The sequence below is a fragment of the Filicampus tigris genome, chromosome 9, assembly GCF_054856515.1.
Source record: "Filicampus tigris isolate MCC_2025a chromosome 9, RoL_Ftig_1.0, whole genome shotgun sequence".
In the NCBI taxonomy this organism is placed as follows: domain Eukaryota; kingdom Metazoa; phylum Chordata; class Actinopteri; order Syngnathiformes; family Syngnathidae; genus Filicampus; species Filicampus tigris.
In genome coordinates this window covers 16,318,041-16,339,987 of record NC_141225.1, presented here as the reverse complement: position 1 = coordinate 16,339,987, position 21,947 = coordinate 16,318,041, and the positions used below count along the sequence as shown (strand labels likewise).

The 21,947-nt window shown below is 40.6% G+C and overlaps 2 protein-coding genes across 3 annotated transcripts; one reads left to right on the top strand and one right to left on the bottom strand.

Moving 5' to 3' along the window:
* Positions 1-202: 202 nt before the first annotated feature.
* Positions 203-9,585, bottom strand: LOC147142262 (E3 ubiquitin-protein ligase MARCHF9-like). 2 transcript variants are annotated; one of them, XM_086041005.1, is made up of 5 exons: positions 9,539-9,585; positions 5,736-5,981; positions 4,314-4,469; positions 1,674-1,866; positions 203-968 (listed from the first exon to the last, which is right to left on the bottom strand). In XM_086041005.1, the coding sequence occupies exons 2-5, from the start codon at positions 5,949-5,951 to the stop codon at positions 664-666; spliced, it is 870 nt and encodes a 289-aa protein (XP_085897131.1). In that variant the 5' UTR covers positions 5,952-5,981; positions 9,539-9,585; the 3' UTR covers positions 203-663. The 2 variants fall into 2 exon arrangements, with proteins under 2 accessions (XP_085897131.1, XP_085897130.1); XM_086041004.1 differs by lacking the exon at positions 9,539-9,585 and adding an exon at positions 6,356-6,429.
* A 3,152-nt stretch (positions 9,586-12,737) lies between these two features.
* On the top strand, positions 12,738-21,596 carry cdk4 (cyclin dependent kinase 4). Its single transcript, XM_086040420.1, has 8 exons — positions 12,738-13,017; positions 17,106-17,336; positions 17,419-17,554; positions 18,018-18,185; positions 18,952-19,061; positions 19,525-19,575; positions 19,665-19,800; positions 20,976-21,596. Exons 2-8 carry the CDS (start codon positions 17,119-17,121, stop codon positions 21,075-21,077), a joined length of 921 nt encoding a protein of 306 aa, XP_085896546.1. The 5' UTR covers positions 12,738-13,017; positions 17,106-17,118; the 3' UTR covers positions 21,078-21,596.
* The last annotated feature ends 351 nt before the right edge of the window (positions 21,597-21,947 follow it).

Sequence of the window (21,947 nt, the reverse complement as noted above, 5' to 3'; positions counted from 1 at the left end):
CTATACATGGTCTTTTATAGCCTTTGTTTAATGGTTAAACGTACAATTATTGTTTTTGTTCACTTATGCATACAGTGTTGTGCAAGTGCCCGGTTGTCAAGTCCCAGTGAAATAATCGTTGTCAAGCCACAAATTAATAAAAGTCACAACACAGTATTTCATATATTTTTACATTTTGTTTACCTCCACATATTCAAAAACATTGTAGTTTGAGTAAAGGTGAGGCCAATGTGTCAAGGCATAGTAGGATTTTCAAAACATGAACCTTTAACCCTACAAATAATGTCTCAATAGATACAATTGCAGTACAAATACACATGACAATATTTCTACAAAAGCCATCTATCAATTCTTCAGAAAACAGCGGGACAACAATTGGTGCTGACAGTAAAAAAAACAAAAAACATACAGTACACCCTTATATTGGTCCTGATAGTAAAAAAACAAGATACAGTACAACCTTAAAAATATACTTTTATTCAACAATTGTCATGAAAATTAGGTGTTCATTCTTATCTATTGTTAGCGAGTCAGATATAACCAATCCATTCACCCTTTGGCCACATAGACAAAATATGGGTTTCGGTGGGTTCAACCTGGATGGAAGTTCATGTCAGCATGTTGGCTGAAACACCAGAGTTCGCTTGTTTGCTTCTAAGCCTGCTATACAGTGGTCACCCTCATGACGACCTCATGATTGATGGAAAGGTTGCTGGGCCTTAGAATGTTCAGGATGCTCAGAATTGTATTGCCAACATAGAGAGCAATGCAAGACCTTGAACGTCGCCTCGGCTCCTGCCCGTTGTCGGGGACTTCTGCAGTGTTGCTTTCCTCACCACTGGCGCATTTCCCGCTGGACCTGGTCAGATCTTTCATTTTCTCATAATTCAGCACTTTCCATTTCTGGTTCATTGTATGCCAGCGCTTTAAAATCCGGTAAACAGACGGTCCTTCTTGGATTAGAAGTCCTGTGCATAAAGAACAAAGGGAATGGGTGCAGAAAAGAGGGTTAGATAGTATTTATTCAATGGGAATCAAGAACTGCTTCAAAAGCAACAGGTAAGAAGTGCAAGTTTTAAGTGCAGCAAATGTGGTGCTCAAATTGTTGAATACTCAAAAGACATACATAAAGAATTCACAAAGATGCACATGAAATTGTTGATTTCTGTGGCACAATGTAATTTTTCTCAGTAGTGAATGAAATGTAAAAATAGTTGCAACCCCCTGAGGTGAGCTTCCTTTGAGTTATAACACACAAGACATTTATCACTCCGTCTTGAATATGTTGTCAAAAATCAGTTGAGGAAATATTTTAGAAAACTGCTGTTTTATGCAAGACAGATTTCTTAAAATGTGCGACAAGAGCTCATCAAAGTTAGCAGTAGCCCTTTGTCTTAAATATAAAATGTGTTTGGATTAGTGGGGGCGTGTAGAACATACAGTATTACTATAGGAACTCTTTTGGTTTGATGTCCCCTTTTTACTGAATGGCTTAAATTGAGAGCAACAAATCAAATCTGATGACAAGAGCTTTCTGATGGACAAAACTGTCCATGAAGTGGTGTACTATCAAAACACAACCTTCCTTTTGTGAATTACCCAAATGCAAGTATACCTGCCGATATGTAAAGCGTCTTGGAAAATGTTACGTGATAGTATCTGTTGTGTCATACCTATACAAACGAAGTCCATGAAGACGTACATGCCGTATAATATCTGAAAGATATAATCCTGACGCTGGAATTTGGCAAAGGGGCTGACAATTGACCACATAAGCCAACCCAAACTAGCTATGAGGAACAGAGAGCCCAGGATGACGGCTGAAATCTGTACCTTTTCAATCAAGTTCAGAGAGATGGGTTGCCACTGCAGAAACAGACAAGACAGACACATATAAAGGAGTAAGTGCTTGTGGTGTCAGTCATCATGAAAATGTAGAATACTGAAACTGAGGTCTTATCACCAGCTGCCAAATAGTTGCACACATAACAGTGAAATTAAAAGTCTCTGAATGTGCTTCCTTCATTTTATTCTTCTTTTCATTGGATGCACCGGTATATGATTTTGGTATGCCCCACACATGTGCCTTGTTCACTACGGTGGGTAATAAGTGAGTAGTTTTTACTTAAAAAAAATAAATAAATAAAAAGAATAAATAAAAAAAGATGGTTTTATTGTTCTTTCTTCATAGGAGGCTGAAACAGTTGATAGTCGGAGATGCTTTTGTTTTGTAATTTTCATCACTTGTAGTTGGATGTGGTCAAGCTCAACATGTCCACTCTGCCATAGTAAACTATTGATATAAAAGCCTTTTATAAATTCCAAATATATTTGTTAAACAGTACAGCTTGCTAATTGAATAATGTTGCTAAGTGAAGGTCCACCATGTGCCCAACAACATTAGCCAACAATGTCCACCTTGTCAGCTATAGCTGACATGTTTTGCTGTTTGCATGCACAATCGGTTTGCAGTTAGTAATAATTTTCTTTAAAAGTGGGTGCTTGACCAATATGCAAAACATGTACTTAATGCACAGAATATGAAATTCAATGGAAAATCTTTTTTTGGGGTGCAATATGAAACTGTCAAAGGCACCCTTGGGTGATAATGACCATGTTTTTCATTGAACATTTGCATTAAAGTAACAGTTGTTTCGTTGTTTTACATACACACCGTGTAATGTTTAGTCTGACAGTAAACTTCAACCGGGAGTGGTATTGATCAGCTTGAAGGCTCTGGCGCAGGGGTCACCAACTCCAAATTGTCTTTTCACCTGTTTTCTGAAGCCGAGCCATGATTGGTTGTTACCTGAGCCCTGAGCAATTGTCATGTCATTTTCATGCAAGTGACACAATGGCCACCCCTTGAGATGGCTAAAAACTGGTGGAATTTGCTGCTTAACTTATATATTCCACATATGCAATATTAATCACAAATGCAATATTAAACAGAATGCACAGTTTAGTCTAGTGGAGGCGCATAGAATATATTATTGTAAAGAAAATGTTGGGGTTGACTTCCACTTTAAAGGTCCAAATATTTTGTGATACCGGTTGAACCCACTTCACAGAGTCAAGCAGCTGCTAGATACAGTGTACAGAGAATTAAAAAAATGTAATGAAGTGCACTTACACCAAATGATAAGAGCATTTTTTCAAACACAAAAATCTAAATCAACGCATTTCGATTTGCAGTGTTGACCAGATGGCGATAGTGGTCAGCTATGTAAATAATGTGACACAAGAGCAAACAGTGGAGGACATTCAGCATTTCATGTTCATTCATGCAGCAATACCGTCGACCCATCAAACGACTAATCCACCCTTCAGATTCAGTATACATGTAGCAGGTACCCGCCTATCGGCCGGTCCGCCTCTGATTTGAAACGGGCTTCCGTCAGCGATTCCGACTGCAAACTTCAATAGCACCACCGCCCCTGCTATCCGACATTTGAACAGAAAGAGTGACTCGCAGTGACTCTCTGCACCATTGAAAGCTGTTCACAGCTTGGTCCTTCAGTCAAATCTGTCCCCCAAGCAACAACAACTCACTATTGTTCCTCGCCCCGGCCATCGAAGCCTCGCCGCGAGAAATAGACTAAAGACGGACTACGGACAAAAAGATGGATTAATACATGGTCTTCCGACTATGATTAGTCCGTCTATTTTTGCATTTTTCCATGATTAGTGTGTCTATTTTTACACTTTTCCAGTCATTCGTCAACCGTTAGCAAAACAGTCATAGACTGACGGACTGGTCTGTCACATAATGCCCAGCTCTGTACGCGGCTGTGTTCAGAATTATTAACCAGCAATCACAAACTCATGCTGAATTGGGGTCAGCAAACAAAGTCTCTCTAATTAACCCTAAATCATGAGATGTTCTATCGTTTTTTTGCTTTATAACAGAAGCCTGACAGTTTTATGCTTACGCAGTGCTTCTTGCTGTCTCATCAGCCAGGACTCGTTTATTTTTTGGCATCATCCAACCAGTTGACTGCATCTAATACTCATGTATCATACCTTACTCACCCTAATTAAAAATGGTGCCGTTTATGGAAAACAAGCGAGTGCCCTAAGCATAAAAGATATTGAAAGCATTTTCACGTGGGCATGGTGGCCATCTGGAATTTCCATAATTTTGACCCATAACTAAAGAGGTGCTTGGTTTGATTTGATTGGTGGGAGGGCAATTAGAACATCCCAAATATTCGAAAATACTTTTTTACATAATATGTCCACTTCTTTTTTTTTTTTGGTGGGGAGGGTGGGGGTCTTGACCAAACACAAAAAATTGGAGACATCATTGGTACCTGCAGTGGGTTCTTGGTGCAAACGGAAAAGACCCGGTACTTGAAGTGACAGAGCTCACAGCGCCAGGAGCCTGTTTCCCCGATCCAGCGGATGAGGCAAGACTGGTGAGAGTAGCGGACAGAGCCATCACAGCGACAGGGGCTCAACAGCTCTCCCTGCAGAACCCAAAGAGCACCTACATGAAGTCGGAGATGATCCTTTTCCTGTGCTAAATCTCTGAGTAAATAGAGTTTCAAATTATGGTCAGGTTTTCAAAGAAGGGTTTCAAACTAGGGTTAGGGCTTCAAAGTAAAGTTTTGGACTAGGGTTATGGATTTAAAGTACTGTTTTAAACTAGGATTAGGGATTTAAAGTACCATTTTAAACTAGGATTAGGGTTTCAAAGTAGGGCATTAACTAGGGTTAGGGCTTCAAAGTAATATTTTAAAATAAGGCTAGTGTTTGAAGTAATGTTTTAAACTCGGATTAGGGATTCTAAGGGTGACAAACTAGGGTGAGGGTTTCAAAGTAGGGTTTTAAAAGTAGGGTTTCAAAGTAGGATTTCAAAAGAGGATTTGCCTTTACAAGTAGGGTCATCATTTTTACTAATTGTTACAAATGTGAATTAAGACTTTTAGGTGTCAGAATGTGTGTCCTCAGGTTTTAATATCGATAACGTTTGAAACTATAGGGTTAGAATTTCAAAGTAGGGTTCCTAACTATTCAATTCACCTTGGAAATGATTTTCAACAAGGCAAAATTTAGACTGCTTCTCTTTCAGATTAAGATGAAATGTATCTTCTTCCCTCCTCAATACTGTTATTTGTTTTTGTTTGTACTGTGTTGGTTGCCCTATTATTAAGTTTGTGTGTGAATATTGCTAATTCTGTGACATGTCAGCTGTGATAGGCTACAGTACAGCCACGACTCTAATGACTTTAAGCAGCACTGTATGGAAAAGGGATACATTTAAATCTGGATGCACGGTGGGCTGTGGCACCATGCTGCCTCCCAGAGGCCACAAGTCAGTCTTGTTAGCACATAAACCAATTATTTTCCGCTTCTTGTGTGGGATCTAAGTTTTACAAATAATCATGTGTGTAAGCCGCCTTACACAATAGGTTCTCATGCATCAAATTTCATGGAAAATTTAGGGCAAACTAGGCCTTGATTATTGCGTTTTTCCTGTCGTCACTGATGTGATTTGTCACTCAAAATGTATCTTGTGATCAGATTGTACAGTTGTGATTTGAATTTGTACAATTATGATCATTCCTCCACTTTTTTTCCCTTCCAAAGCTTTCCTGTTTTGAGGAAATGTGTAAAAAAATGGCTCTTCAGTGTTTGACTTAAATTAATGGGACCCGCCAAGTAGGCCTATACTCTATAAGAGTTCGGTATTCAAAGTAGGATGCACTCATAAAGAATACACTCAAGTATACCTTATTGTCTGGGCCCTGGAAACAGATCCGGCACTGCGGAGTGCGCATTTCTGCAAGACTGTTGAAGGATGCAGCGTCCTCCTGCAGGTGCTTCGCTTCATCATCTGGCGCCTGGTGATTCTCCTTCTCCTCCTTCTCCTTCTCCTCCTTGTCCTCCTCTTCTCGATGAGAGCGGGAGAGCGGCAGCCAAGAACAGCCTCCGATGACCCCTGTCATGCTGGAGTCGGTGTCGATCCTCTGCTCCTGCTTGATTCGGAGCACAACACAATTAAGTCACCTATCATTCTTTTGCGGGCACGCTAGCTATGCTAGAGCTCGGTCTCGACATCGGCTGGCAGGTCTGCGAACAGCTGTTAAAGCTATTAAACAAATATAACTGTTTTTTCTGTTTTGAAACGGAATCTACTAAATCCACAAATTAGCTTGTGTTTTTGAGCTGCAAGTGGAAAAGCTGTATTTTGTCCCGCATCCATCTAGACAACACTGTACTGTACTGCCTCCTCTTTGTCAGAATGAGTATGTGCATGAGTATAAGTTTTACAAACTCTTCTAGAGATCGTCCCGACGCCACTAATTGTAATTGTCAAAATTGTAGTCAAAACTTGATCCACTTTAATCACCTGCTTCTGTCCGTAGTGGTACTGTTGTCGTGACGATGGTAAAATTCGCAGGCTCGTGACAAAGATGACATGTGTGTTCATCTACTTTTATTACGGTGATGTAATTGGATATGCGAGCAGACGCAAGGTAAACGTATAATCTTTCAATGTTTTGTTTGTTTTGTTTTCTTCCAACATGTGTAATGTTTTTGTTTAAGTGGAGCGATGTGCATTGGCTGTAAAAACTACAGTAGACAGCTGCAAACTCAAAAGAAAGAATTTCCATAAACAAATCTCCTTACTGGGAACCAGACGTCCTGAAAACGTTATCAATGAGCTAAGCACTATTCCATCATGCTGCCGAAGTGAAAATAAAATAAAAAGAGTGGGTTTCAAATACCCTGAACAGGCTGCAATTGACTTACGCCCCGAACAGGGTGTACCTCACCTCTTGCCCATTAACAACACAAATTGACTCCAGCTCACCTACAATCCTAAAAAATGCTATAGAAAATTGACCAAATTTAAGCGTATATGCTGGTGGTATCTATAATGATACACAAATTGTTGCCGATCCAAATATGATTTTAAGACCTTAGTGGAGGCCTTCGCTTTCGTAAGAGTTGTTCTAGCAATATAAGCATGATTTGGTGTTGAACGTGTTGAATAATTTAAATATATTTTCTGGACATTTGATCTCAGTTATGATATTCAACACAACTCATCTGTGACCCTAATAACAAGTGTATGGATCATTTTTAAATTCTTATAAATTTGACACTACTCAGAGAACAGCACTGCCTGCCAGCCAAATTTGAACGATTAAAAACATTTCCTAGTATACAAAATGAGGCTTAACAATCGTGAAAAATCAGGCCACAGTCTCCTCTCTCAAATGCTGTGGGCGTGTGCCCTGCTGAATCCGCTGACACTATGCCCCACTCAGCTCTCAAACAAATACCGCACACATCTTTCTTATTCTCATCACTGCATGTTGAAGTCGCTAAATATCAGTTCAACACTGCAGTGACTGGAATATGTCAGGCAGGGCTTTCCATGATGCAATGAGAAGCCTGCTAGCTTGCGAGCTATGCTGCTCTTGGCTGACAGACTGGCTGCGGGGTCGTCGGTGGAATCACCTTGCTTGGTGCTGTTGGTTGTGTTGGTCCACATGATAGACACTTGGCAATTCAAACTCTCCAATTAATTTTAATTGTAGTGTAAGAAATAGGCCAAGTAATTAATTTCAATATTCTAAATAACTTGCAATTGTGCTGGATAATTGCTGATGCAAACGAAGGCGATCGGTTGTTATATAGTGGGAAGGGGGCACTCATACCGAACGTACATCAGGTGCTTCCGTTTTAGCCACGCCCCCCCCCAAAAAAAAATCAGGAAAAAAATGTCAACCAAAACCATAGTTAAATCATAGTTTTTAACCATGTTGTTAAAAGCATTTACACTTGGGGCTTACTTCAGTTCTGTTAGTAGCTTATTTCATTTGCGTGAAACATAACACAGATGCACCATGTTTGTTTTCAACTCTGGGCTCCACTAATTGGCCCAAGTCTGCTGAGTCAAAAACAAAAAACATTGCAGATCGTTCAAAGCTTCAAAGGAATGTCTTTAAGATCTCAATAAGATAGTGGGTGCAAAATGTTCTCCAAGGCAATAGATGATAAAATGGTACACAGTGAAAGATAAAATGTTACAAAACAAAGCCAATACTCAGAACTGGACATTGTTCCTAAATTGATAAAGACAAAACACTGGTCAAGGAGGCTGCAAAGAGGCCTGAAGCAACATTAAAGTAGCTGTAGAAATTTTTGGCAAGTACAGGCTGTGTCCTACATTTGACGACAATCTTGCCTTGAGGGTAAGGTAGCAATTTTTTCTTATAAAGGAAAAACCTCAAAATATGCTTGGTGCAAAAATCACCGGAAGAACACTAAAAGCACTGTCATGCTTTGGGTCTGCTTTTCTTCAGATGAAACTCATGCTTTTGTCAAGGCAGTCAAAGCTCTCACTGAAAAAGCTGAAAAGGATTTTGACCTTTCAGCAGGGCAACAATTAAAAGCACAAAATCACAAAAAAAAACAAGTTTTGAAGTGATGCAGCCACAGAGAAGATTTGAATCCAATTGAGCATATGTGGAAGACTTCATCATATATCTGACAGATTTGGAGAGCTTTTACAAGAAAAACTCAGGTTGAGATGTATAACGCTGACACAAACAGTTGAGTGCTAGTAAAATACAAAGGTGCTTTGGCAACATGTTAGTTTAAGATTTAGTTTTTATGAAAACAAGATAGTAAAAGCTTTACTTCACATTAAAGTTGGTCTCCTTTTAACATTGCAAAACCTGGCATTCGAGCATTCAGTTAACACTAGCTTCTTGAATTGCGCTCTTGGTTGTGGCAGACATGTTGGAGGCTCGTGACAATCTAAACAAAGGCTGACTGCTAAAGCTGTGCAATTGTTTACAAGGGAAAGCTAGACGCAAACGCCAAGACCATACATAACCTGCAACAAATACAAGTTATAAATGGTTTAGATCATTTCAAAATTCCAAATGCAGAGTGCAGCACGGACTCGGAGCTAATATCTCATTGTGCGCTGTTTTTAGGTGTGAAGGTATATGGTTAAAATTGTAGTAGACAGGGTTCATCATTAGCTAAAGTGTTTTTTGCCAACTCATAGCAACGCGTTTTGGGGAACCGGCAAATTTTGTTTCAAAATAATGTGGAGCTCCTCACCTCTAACGTCATTTAATAAATGATTAAACATAAATGCACGTAGCAACCAATGACGTTTGAAGCTTGAGTCCAGTATTGATGACGTTTTTTTTTGTTTTTTTTTAAAAGGCCTTGTTCAGATTCAAATAAATATTCAGATTCCAACACAAGAGAAATAAATAAAGATGTGAATACAGGGCTGCCGAACAGGAGCACACGTCGTCATGGGATTCGGACACCAGTGAATGTTTGTAATCCACAGAAGTGGACATTTTACTCAAATTTGCGGGTCCATCAATCGCCAGCCGTCTGCAGCCTGGGTACCCTTCCGCCATCCGTCTACTTGTCAAACCGGACCGAATAGTAATCGCCTACCAGTCAGTCCATCTATTATTTAAAACACGCTTCCGTCTACTGTTTTACGCTCTACCGACTCCCCAGTTCAGTGAATTGTGAAATGGAAACTTACCGCGGCCGGACTGAATACGACACCTTTTAGGACCCCTTAGCCGTAGCCCTCCACTGCTCCTCTGTTCACATATGAGCGTCTCCCACCAGAGGAGATTGACAGTCAGGACATTTGTGTAGAAATGTTTTGAGATGCCTGTTAAATGCTTTGATCACTCCTCGATGTCATGTTTCATGTGACATCTACAACAGATGACACGCTGCGTCAGTGACGCGTGTCATAATTATGTACCCCCAATCACCAGATTTCCACTTTATGCTGTTTAAGTGGGATGAAATTATAAATCAAATATGAACACTGTTAAACTTTCAGGTGAAAAGGTGCTCGTGATTAGTCCTTCCAAAGCCAGTCCATTTAGCCAAATCCGGTCACATATAATGTTACAGCTGATAAAGTTAAGTTTAAAACAGATGGTTAAAACACACCACGTACTATTGTATCTCAATTGAGGCAGTAGGTTCCTGCTCACCTAATTTCACATGGATCCAAACCATATATAACTTGTATTTTTGCCAGGTAATGGTCCTTTGCTTCTCAGTTTAGCCTTTCCTCGGAAAATCCCATTTTATTGCATTTTAACATATTTTTTGACATGCTGCAAATTAACAGCGATTGCACAGCCTTTATAACAAGGCTTACATTCCCGCGTGCCTCCAATATATCTGACACAACCCACAATGCAAAGGCAGTGCGGAAGCCCTATTCGTAAGAATTGCCTTTCCTTACCGATCCAGTTGCGGACATTCTGAAGTTTCTCAATTTGCCTGAGAAGCTGGCAGTTACTGCGTACCATCAAAAAATATGCTTCATTCTCTATGAAGTGATTCATCACACAGCTTCTGCACCTCACATGATGTCATTTAGCGCAGCCCTTGCACCTGTATGACTTATGTTCTTTGTACTCTGTTAATACACAAATACTCACCCTCTAAAACTTTGTTTAATTCAAACTGTTTGAGGAAACTGATTTTAATGATTTATTTCAGTTTACAGTAACTGAAACAATGTAATTATTAAAGAATATGGTTTGACAACAAATAAATCAGATATTTATTGTTTAAGTGAGACAAGCAAATTAAGTTTTGCTTATTATTCACAATTAGCAAGAAAAATGGGCTGTCGTTTGTATATCACTATTTTACCCCATACCTCCGGATTACAGCAATCACGTGGGTTAGTTAGTTTTAAACGCATGTATAATTGAGTATCATCGGCCTAACAGTGAAAGCTAATGTTATATTTGCATATGATATCACCAAGTGACAGCATATACAGTAAATACTGAGTAATAGAGGACCAAGTACCAATCCCTGCGAGACTCCTCAAGTGACATTACAGTAATCAGCGGTCACATTGCCACGGATTACACGGTGCATCCTTTCTGAGAGATAAGATCCAAACCAAGAAAGTCCGAAGCCTGTAATACAGATACACGTTTCAAGGCAATCTAGTAGTACGTTCTGATCAATGGTATCAAAGTCAGCGCTGAGGTCGGGTAATTAAATTATTGATGAAGTGTTGGAGTCCATAGCTGGCGAAAGACCATTAACCACGTTTGCGGGGCTGTCTCAGTAGAGTGTTCTGCTCTGAATCAGGACTGAAGAATTTTGAATACATTTCTAGAGGCCATGTGATCATTAATCCGGCATTTTTTTCCAAGATTTTTTTTTAGATAAAGAGGATATCAGGCTCTCAGGCTCTATTATTGTGGGTCAGTTCATGTATTAGCTGTGAAAAACCGAAAGTATCAATTATTGTCTGAGACACTATGCTAAGAGGTTCCTAATGGGATATTGTCTGCCTGGGTCACAAATTAGCAACAAATTCCCCAAAAATCATCTAAAAAGCCAAAGTGAGGGCCAGGGTAGATAACGGCAAGATAGAATGGCAATGGTGCTACAGGTGCATAAGGAAAACCTCAAATGTTTTAAAGTCGTTGTTAGAGCTACTGCTAAGGCTGAGAAGAGATTCTATACCTATTAACTGGAAAGTTTGTGCTGTTAATACACAAGTTCCGGTGTATCAACAATACTGGTAGTACAAAAGTTCATACACAAGTACGAAACACAAATACTTGGTAGTCTACTCAGCAGTCTAAGTTAATACATAAGTTATCGGTAGCCTATATTTTGTTAACAGTAACACACAAGTACTCTGTAGTCTATACTCATAGGCATAGCCACAATTTTTTCAGGAGGGTGACCAGGGTGACACAACATCTCACTGAGGGGTGGCCATGAGCACGTGCACGTATGTGTACACACACATAAATTTCATGCTGGTAACTATGAGGTACACAAAAACAAAGCAATGGAAAATAAAATGACATTATCGAGTAAACTAAGATCAGGAGGAAAAAACCCCCACTTATTTTTACTTAGACCTGATCCTGCTTGTATCAGTGTGTTGGGCAAGGTTCTGGGTATGTGTGTAATTTTTTGAATTATGAATGTGTTGGGTAAGATTGGTATATGTGTGCATTTTATTTCATGAAACCATGACTGTGGATGGTATGATATACAATGACTTGTCAGGAAAATTACAGGTATCAAATTTTCCCCTCGAATCTAGGGGAATATTTTGATGCCTGTAATTACACATCTAGGCCGTAGATGTGGGGTGTCCAGAGTAATCAGGAGTGTATGGCATTTAGTTAACTCACAAGTTCTCTGTAGTCAACATACTGTACTCCGTTAACATGTGAGTACTCCGTGGTCTATACTCTAGTCCAGGGGTCACCGAGTCCGGTCCTCAGGGCACCTATCCTGCATGTTTTCCATGCCTCCCTGCTGCAACACACCTGCTTCAAATGATCTGTATCGTTATCTGACTTCTGAAAAGCTTGCTGATGAGCTGATCATTTCAATCAGGTGTGTTGCAGCGGGGAGAGATGGAAAGCATGCAGGATAGGTGCCCTTGAGGACCGGACTTGGTGACCCCTGCGAGTCTAGTCACACAAGTACTCCATGTTCTATATTCTGTTAAATAAGTAGTCAGTCTATACTTTGTAAATGCCTCAGTATTCTGCACCAATTTTCCACACGGGGTCAAACAGCGTCCATAGTTCAAATCTGTGAATAAAATTGTGATCTCAATGTTTTGACACATAGTTGGATGAGTAAACCAAACATTATATTGTACACAGTATTCTCTACATTATTCTAATCGTGGTGCATGCCAGCGAGGACTGCATATGTAGCGCCGCCCCCGAACGGACTTTCTTGAAGCAACAGGAAGCGACAACCCCCCGAAAAGAGTGCAGACTGAGAGGAAAAAGAAAGGGTGGGTGGAGGTCGAACTTGTATCGATTGATTGTCTTTTCTCGATCGAGGTCCCTGGGCAGGCTGCACAACTAGTTCTGGACACCTCTGAGCCCTTGTGCGTCGGGGTGAACTTCTACGTGGCACCGCATCGAAAAGCATGTCGTCCGCCTCGTAAAGCTCCAAAGCAAGCGGACCCGGTTCTGGAGAGAGACGAAGGTAAGGCACTGTGAAGCAGAAGTGTATGGCAAATATACTCTTTTTTTTCCGTGTGGGCGACAGTTTGGCCTCCGGACATAGGGCGTTTTTGTAAAGTCGCACATGTGCAAGTTTTCACAGGTCTCTTTCGCTTTGGGTTGCGCCACGTCAGAGGAGGTGGAGGTGTGGATGCAAACCTGTGGGTGCTCCTTGTTTTTTTTTTGTCGTTTGTGTTCACTTTTAATTAACAAAAGACGGAGCAGCACCACGTGTTGACCCCCCCCCCCCCCCCCCCCCCCAGGCATGGCCTGGTTCTCTCTCAGCCTCCGCCCACCGGCCTCCTGTGTCCGGATGGCTTAGATAAGTAACAATTTTGCGGAAATATACACCGAAATGTAGATTATAATCATAGAACAGTCCCAAGGTAAACAGGGGTTAGCTTTAAGAAATGAATGAATGAGTGAGGTCAGTGTTCAGGTGAATGACCTTAGTGTTTGTACACATCAGTGTGTGACATCAGCGGTTTCCCCTGTTGGTGTTACTGAACATGAACAATGAAACGTTACAAAATGGCTTGACCAATTTGGACCAAAATCACAAGGCAACACCATGTGATCAGTTCTGAGCTTCAGGGTTCGAAATTTGAATCTGTGCGAAGTTTTCTTGTTCTCCTGCTCGTGTGGCTCCAGGTTCTCCGGTTTCCTCCCACATTTTCCAAAAACATGCATGTCAGGTTCATTGAAGAGTCAAACTTTGACCGTTCCAAGTACCTAGCTCTCCATGCAGAGTAGCATAGTAGGCCTAAGTGTTCATCAAAAATTAGGCAAGGCTTTATACCTTAAAGTATATTTAATATTATTGTAATCCACTGTAACATTATGCATTTTGAACATTCACACTGCACTTAAATGCATGAAAAAAACTGCACATAGAATGTTTCAATTAAAATACATGCACGTAAGTTGAATTAAAATTGTACTTACCGGTAAATGTTTGAAAATATCTATAAAAGATTAAATGCAACTGTGTTGTACTCATTAGTTGAATAAAACTAAAATATATGTTGTATACTGTATATAGTTTAACAAAGTTAAAGTCACAATAACGTTATGAATAGTTTGAACGTTTGATTTAGTGAGTCAGAAGAATTCACTGAATTAAACCCATCCAACTAAATTGTCCTATGGTGTGAATGTAACTGATTGTTTGTTTGTATCCTGCCTTTTGCTCAAAGTCAGTTGGGCAAGGCTACAGATTACCCGCGACCCTAATGAGGACAAGCACTATAGGAAATGGATGGATGCCAGATCATGCGGCCATTTGTCCTGACTTCATAATGACTATCACCAGACGAACGTTCCAGTGAAAGACACTGACGACGTCTTGCTGTGCATCCACTCATAGAACAAAGACAGAAAGTAATCAGGGAACTAAATACAAGCAAACTGACGAGACAACAAAGAACCCCGAGACAAGTCGAGTGCGCTGGAGGGAGCTGATAGGTTGACACAAGGGACCGGGCTGATGAAAACAGTTGGAAACAAAAACCTAACAAGCAAGACAAGACAAGGCATGAAAAAGGGGAAACCATGAAACAAAACTCAAGCTAATCAAAACGAAGTCAACATGACACAGATCAAGACACTATATGATCAGATGCATCTTTGCTTTTGTGGTAGAAAAGCCCCATGTTTTGGAACGGATATGTGCTTGGACATTGGAAAGAATTGGTTCACCCATTCCATTTTCATTCAACGTTGACAGACACTATTAATTAATTATGATAGAATTGAGCAGAAGAATAAGAAGGAAAGTACACATTTTTCTAGCAAAATTAGCACTCAGTATCAAGCCGCTGCTTCAAAAATGTTCATTGGGTGAATGTTGAGAAACGAGCGTTCACGTTCCCACTCTTGTGCGAACATGCTCAAAGTGTGGATTTGTTGGGCTAAGGATAGCTTTGCCATTGAAAACATGTCAATTATAATAGGCTTAATTTCAAAATTTGGAAATTGATCTATACAGTGAAGTCTAACTTGACAAACCTCTTAAATGGAATGTTATTTTAGACTCCTAACATGTTTTGACAAGGACATAATGATTAACTGAGGAATTCTGTAGATGTGTGGAGTTGATTGTTGATTTATTGCACTGTGAAGCAATGCGGGGGGAAAAAAATTGCATTACTTGGCTCTTGGCTGCACCCTTACAAGGGGCACTGTTGGTTGGAGAGGGACAATACAAAATCTGTATGTAATTTGTATTCTTAAATTACTTTGAATATTTATAGATGGTAGAAGGTGCCATAAACTAGTATATATCAGCTTTATGTTCAATTATACAGGCCCAGATTTCAGACTGAGTTTGTCGGTTTGTGAGTAAATTGAGACAATATCATTCAGTATTCATCCTTTTTGTGAAATTTTTCGTTGGTGGTATGCCGTGACATTTTCTAATATAAAATTGAACCCTGCAGTAGATAATTACCAGTTCAGTTTAATAAGGAAATGTCAGAGTTAAACAATAATAAATGACAGCCGGGTTAGCTTCAGACAGTGACTCATCTTTCTTGGCTTACAGTAACATGCTGTGGCAACATGAAACATCACTTGTTCTTGTTCACAACAATCTACTTTGGCTTTTATTAATGAATTGACAATAGTGGTCTGGCACAGTAAATAAATATTTAGACCCCTCATTATTTATTCCCACATATACAATATGTGATAATTATTTGTAATTGTACACCTTTTGGTGTAAAGCTGGCGAGAATTGAAGCCTGCATTACTCCTGGTGAGACGTTTTTTAAAAAAAATTGATCCTAATGTTGGGAAATGTGATCTGACGTTTGCAAATGACAATGCAAAATGACATTTGTTGTCTCATAGAGCAGTCGTGTGTTTAACCTACTTCTGCTCTTGACTTATGAAGCAACCTCACAAAAGTGAAGTTACATTCCGACGTGGAGTTAACAACAAGCTGGACGGCCATTTAAGATTTTGGAAGTCAACAAGAGGGACGCACTACAAAAGGCAATGGATTCATTGCCTAAAGTGTTTGGCTTTTCAAGTGGTTCTCTTCATTTTCCGTTGCACTTCAATCACTCTCCCCTGCAGAAACAATCCAAGCTGCAACCCATTTCTCCCCCTTGAACACGCTCTGACCCAGCAGGGCTTGGAGGCCCCATCAAAGTCGCACAGACCTCTCGACAGCATTCGTTAATCCAAAAAGTAGGCCTCTCAGGTAACAATTGATCTACAAAATAGCCCCTTTTCACCATTAAAATGTGATGAGAAATAAGGCAGAAAAGCATAAACATTTGGCATTTAAATGGTGATTAAAAAGTGGTGAATCAGTAAGCTGTGCCATCTAGGGACTCATTATGAGAGGTCAGGAATTCTTTTATACACTGTTGCAGGTGGTTTACACCAATAGTCCCCAAGCGTTTTTCTGCTCCAGCTGTGGGATAGACTGGGGGAGGGGGGCGCGCACTGACATTCTTCGCTCACACAACATTAAACAAACATTAATAAGCAGGCACATATATGCTCTGCTCCAATGTATACACCAGCAAACGTTCATCACCAGACCAGGGTGAGCCGTGCCTCTTGCCCAAAGTCAGCTTGGATAGGTTCCAGCTCACCCTCGAGCCCAATGAGGGCAAGCGCTATCCATTGAGGACTGGGTTCAGAATCATACTTAAAATCCAAATGAAAATGTCCTACAGGACACAAAATGTCCGAGAGCTGCTCCCTTTTGAGTACGTTCTCCGAAACGGGCGGGCCAGCCAATAGCTTCAATAGCGACAAGGCAACTGCTGATTCAATTCAGCCGCATGAGACGGAAGGAACCCAGGGTCCTTTGCACCAGCATGTTCTGACAATGGGTCTCATCCCTTCACAAGTAGCCTGGACAGAAAGGATGAGGAGAGGAAAATGGTCTGTGGCCACATACAAAATGAATCCCCTCACAGTAGTTATCTTTATCAAATGATTCACAGTGAACCAGATCTAAAAATGGACAATTGTTTATGCGTTAAGCTCTGTGCTCTCGTTTTTTTTCTCATGTTATTATAAGATAATGTAACGTGATATGTATTCCTCTCTCAGTGTGAAACCGGCCATGGCCCACGGCACCAGCCTCCAGTATGAGCGAGTGGCAGAGATAGGCGGCGGCGCTTACGGGACGGTCTATAAGGCCCGCGATACGGAGAGTGGTAGGTTTGTGGCTCTAAAAAGCGTGCGAGTCCAGACAGACCATAATGGCCTTCCCATCTCCACGGTCAGAGAGGTTGCTCTGTTAAAGCGACTGGAGCAGTTTGACCACCCCAATGTGGTCAGGTAAGACAGCACTCAGCCTGTTGTGTGCCGGTTCTTGTGAACACACCCTCAAACGTCGCCACTGTCCTGCTGACCATCGCAGGCTTATGGACGTGTGTGCCACCCAGAGGTCGGACCAGGAGACGAAAGTCACTTTAGTCTTTGAACATGTGGAGCAAGATCTCAAGACATACTTGGAGAAAGCACCAGCTCCAGGGTTGGCCCCTGAACGCATCAAAGTGAGCCCCTTCTCCGAAACTAGAATGTTAAAGAGGAAATCAACCCAAACGTGCCCACTAGTTGAAACAAGGCATTCTGATAAGTATTGCATTTGTGGAATAAGAGTTAATTCACCCGTTTTTAGCCTTCTCTGGTGGCGGCCATGTTGTCACTTTTGTCGACTGAAAATAACATGACAACTGCTCAGGGCTCAGGTAACGACCAATCACGGCTGACCTGTTCTCTCAAGCTGAGCCCCTGAGATGGCTAAAATGGGTGGATTTTGCTTCTTAACTCATATTCCACAAACGCAATATTAATCAGAGTGCCGTATTTCAACTAGTGGGCCTGCTGGGAACATATTCTTGCAAAACAAATGTGTATGGGTTGATTTCCCCTTTCAGCATTTTCAAACAAACTTTCTGCAGGTACCCCAACAACTTTGTCGTTTCTGATAACATGTATCTGCTTGTTTGTACGCAGGACTTGATGAAACAGCTGCTGTGCGGTCTGGCATTCTTGCACTCAAACCGTGTGATGCACAGAGACCTGAAACCAGAGAATATTTTGGTAACCAGCCAGGGTCAGGTGAAGTTGGCTGACTTCGGACTCGCGCGCATGTACAGTTGCCACATGGCCCTCACTCCCGTGGTAAGAACCGGCAAACTCTTGTATATTGATCGCAGTTATACATTAGCTGGATATCTACAGTGTCCATTTTTACAAAATATACTAATTATGCTACTCTATGTAGAAATGGATTCAATTGTGAAACGTATCTTCCATTAATAAATGTTGTGCTTTGTTGCTGGGAGTGTAAACTAAAGTATGATTTTACTTTTTTCGTTTCGCTTCGACATGGCTATCCAAGGGTCATTCGTTGCGTTTTCATTTTTCTCCAAAAACTGACTTGTCCTATAGAATTCAAAGGTTTGCTTCCTAATTGAGGCATTGAGAACAAGAGTGGGCTAACTCAATTTTTGTCATTTTTAAGTTAAATGCTGAAATAAATAGGGGGAAAAAAAGCCATATCTTTCATTTTTTGGTCGAAAATTTTAAAGGTTTAGTTGCAATTTTAACATACAGTTTAGAAAGTAGTGAAGCATTATCTCACTCAACACTTTTCCTGATTCATCAGTGCAGCAACTGGGCCACCTCCCATTTCCAAGATGGCCGTGCCCAAGTTTCGGCTCCTGCAAAAGCAGGAAGTAAAGTTCAAAGTTTGAAAGAAAACACAGAAAACAAGTAGTGGCAACTTGGCAGGCTGTGCATAAGCATGTTAGTCCAAATGATTGTTGTGTGTCATCTTTTGCGAGACATTGATAGATTTGACGGATGTTTGAAATAAACTAAAATCACAATTTCTGTAAAACAAGAATCCAGAACATCATAATCATTGTCATAGCGTCTCTCTAAGGTGGTGACACTGTGGTATCGGCCCCCTGAGGTTTTGTTGCAATCCAGCTACGCTACACCTGTTGACATCTGGAGCTCCGGATGCATCTTTGCGGAAATGTTCAAACGCAAGTGAGTCAGCAGAATAGCTAATCGGATTAAAAGACACTGGTTGTGACGTCAATGTAATATAATGGGAGCATTAAAATTTGATATTTGAGGCGTACGTAGCGGAGCTTTACTGTACATTCACCAGTCACTGATGGACCGCATCATGGAGCTAAATAAGGTCATCAAAATATTAGGAACAACTCATTTTTGTGGTGTGGTGCACTTCTTCACCTACACCTCGGTGTCATTCAAAAATTGAACTGAAGGCTAATGTTTTAATACAGCTTTTGGATTGCAAGAGTACCCAATAAGGTGACCTAGTGAGTAAGTGTCTCCTAATTGGACATTCAGCACATTTGTAATGTAAAATAAGTTCTCTTTTTCCAATTGTAAGTTTGCTACTTTAGTTTTGGATGTGATATTCATAATCGGAAAGCACAGGAAGCAATTAACATTCTCATCCTTAAACTGTTCTTTCTGGTAGACCCTTGTTCTGTGGAGATTCCGAAGTGGACCAACTGGGGAAAATCTTTGAGTGAGTCACACATTCATACAGAGTTACTTCAGCGTGAGATGTGCTGGCTGATGATTCCTATTTCACTGAAATTGAATTTGTCATTGCAGAGTGATTGGTCTTCCACCAGAGGAGGAGTGGCCAACTGGTGTTACGCTTTCAAGAAAACACTTCCCCCCATTCTCGGCTCGCCCAATAACTGACTTTGTTCCAGAGATAAATGAGCAGGGAGCGCAACTGCTGCTGGTAAGATGTCAGTGAGCTGGACGCGAAGTGACAGTCGATCAGGATGTTAACAGAAATGCAACCCGAGACTTCCTGCTGACTGAGCAAACCTCAAAAACATGCCAGGATTGCGCCATGTTGGCATAGAACTGTTACGTTTTGAATTCAACCAAAACATTCCCAAAAAGGCCATTGATATGTGACAGTCAACATTATGACCACATGAACAAATACAATGGTTCTTGAGCAACAAAACTTAGAGCCAATACATGTCGCTATATTTTATTTTATTTTAAGTTTCTGTAGGTTGGGTTAAAATGAAAAAATGCTTGGATTTTAATGTTGCAAGTCCATGTGTGGAAAAGCTTGAGTTCTGGTTAAAAAGTTAGAGATCGGGGATCCCAGACTGGGACGCATTTGCAGGGGCGTCGGTAGTCATTTGAGGGACCCCGGTAAGCCCAGTCATGGGGGCTTCTACGTCCGAATGTAGCTTCAACAAAAGCTGAGTATTTATGTCTAATTTAATGTCCAATTACACTGGTCAACAGCAGCAAATTTTAATCACAGATAGCGTTATATGTCCCAAAAGGTATGTCTGATGCTGATTTAAAAAAACGTCTTTATTTTTTCCTCAGCACATCAAGTTTTTGAGATATTTTCATTTTTTTCGTAAAGTTTCACCTATAAAAGCTTGCACAATACAGATTTTACCATAAATTGTACAATTAATTTAGAGCTCTGACGTTTCAGGGGAAAAAAATCCCACTGCTATTTCTTTACGTCATAATGCCACTCTGTCATAAACTAAAGTTCTTTGTCACAGCTCTTTATTACTGGTAACGCTCTGAAGTATTTATTTATGTTTTGTCCTTGAAAACTTCCGCATTCAGCATGTGTGGTTATGTGTAATGTAGTGAAAGTTAAACAAAACAACAACCGTGATCAGAGAACTTGACCCTGATTATTCTTTTTACCAAGAACTTCCTAGAATCTCGTTTGGTTGCTTGGCAACTGGCTTCACCCAGGACGAGAGCAAACCATCCTATAAAATGGCAGCTATCAATGTTTGCAAGGCGGATTCCAAATCATGTGCTTTAGAGCTGCTGATGAGCTTGTTTAAGGCTCACCTTCAAAACGGCAAATGTCACTTTTCAATTGGACTTTTCTAATATCCCACTCTTCTCTCTTTCTTCCAGGAAATGTTAACCTTTGACCCCTGTGATCGAATATCCGCCCTGAATGCACTAGATCATCCGTATTTTCGCAATGAGGAGATATTGACTGAGACAAAAAGCTGAGCTGCTGCAATAAAACACAGTAACAAGAGAGGTAACAGCCCAGCTTTGGCCACAAGATTTTACACTCAAGCAGTCCCTCCCGTGCCCTGGGACTTTTTTTTTTTTTATTACTCCCGTATCGAAAGAAAAATTGGAAAAAAAAGGAATCGCATTGAAGAGGAGCAAACTTGTGGACCACTGCCATGCTTTTCCAAAATGTAAATGTCACACTTATTGATGTTAGCATAGCATGACATAATTATTTGTGCTCTGTCTGTCCCTCAGCGTTTAGTTACATGCTCCACAAAGTGACAGAATTGACATCTTGGTTGTGAGCAAGTCTTTAGTCAATGGAAAATACACATCATAACATCAATCACCCTGAAAGTCATTTCGGAAAAATGTTTGGCATTATTGAATGACTGAAGAGGTGGATTTCAGATTCTAGTGTTGTTTTTTTTTTTGTGTGTGTGAAAACCCTCTGAATTCAGCCTGCACTGCAACCACAAAGGAATAAAAACACCTTTTATCACAAAACAACTCAATGACTGAAAGGCTCATTTTGTCTCACTGTTGAAGTGAAAGTTAACCCCAAAAATGTCTTTACAAGAATATGTTCTGTGCAGCCCCACTAGTCGAAACATGGCATGGGCATTTTGCCACTTCCGTTCGACCGAAAATGACATCACAGTTGCTCAGATAACGACCAATCATGGCTCAGATTCCGCAAACAGGTGAGCCGTGATTGGTTGTTACCTGAGCCGTGAACAACTGTGATGTCATTTTCAGTCGACAGAAAAGTGGCAAAATGGCCCCCACCTGAGATGTCTAAAAACGGGTGGATTTTGCTGCTTAACCTGTATTCCACAAACCCAATATTAATCAGAATGC

Excerpts from the sequence above, each read along its gene's own strand:
- LOC147142262 (XM_086041005.1), bottom strand. The coding sequence starts at position 5,951 with ATGACAGGGGTCATCGGAGGCTGTTCTTGGCTGCCGCTCTCCCGCTCT. Across the intron at positions 4,470-5,735 it reads TCCAGGGCCCAGACAATAAG|GGAGAGCTGTTGAGCCCCTG; the intron begins GTATACTTGAGT and ends TGGGTTCTGCAG. Across the intron at positions 1,867-4,313 it reads GCACCAAGAACCCACTGCAG|TGGCAACCCATCTCTCTGAA; the intron begins GTACCAATGATG and ends CTGTTTCTGCAG.
- cdk4 (XM_086040420.1), top strand. The coding sequence starts at position 17,119 with ATGGCCCACGGCACCAGCCTCCAGTATGAGCGAGTGGCAGAGATAGGC. Across the intron at positions 17,337-17,418 it reads GACCACCCCAATGTGGTCAG|GCTTATGGACGTGTGTGCCA; the intron begins GTAAGACAGCAC and ends TGACCATCGCAG. Across the intron at positions 19,062-19,524 it reads GCGGAAATGTTCAAACGCAA|ACCCTTGTTCTGTGGAGATT; the intron begins GTGAGTCAGCAG and ends TCTTTCTGGTAG.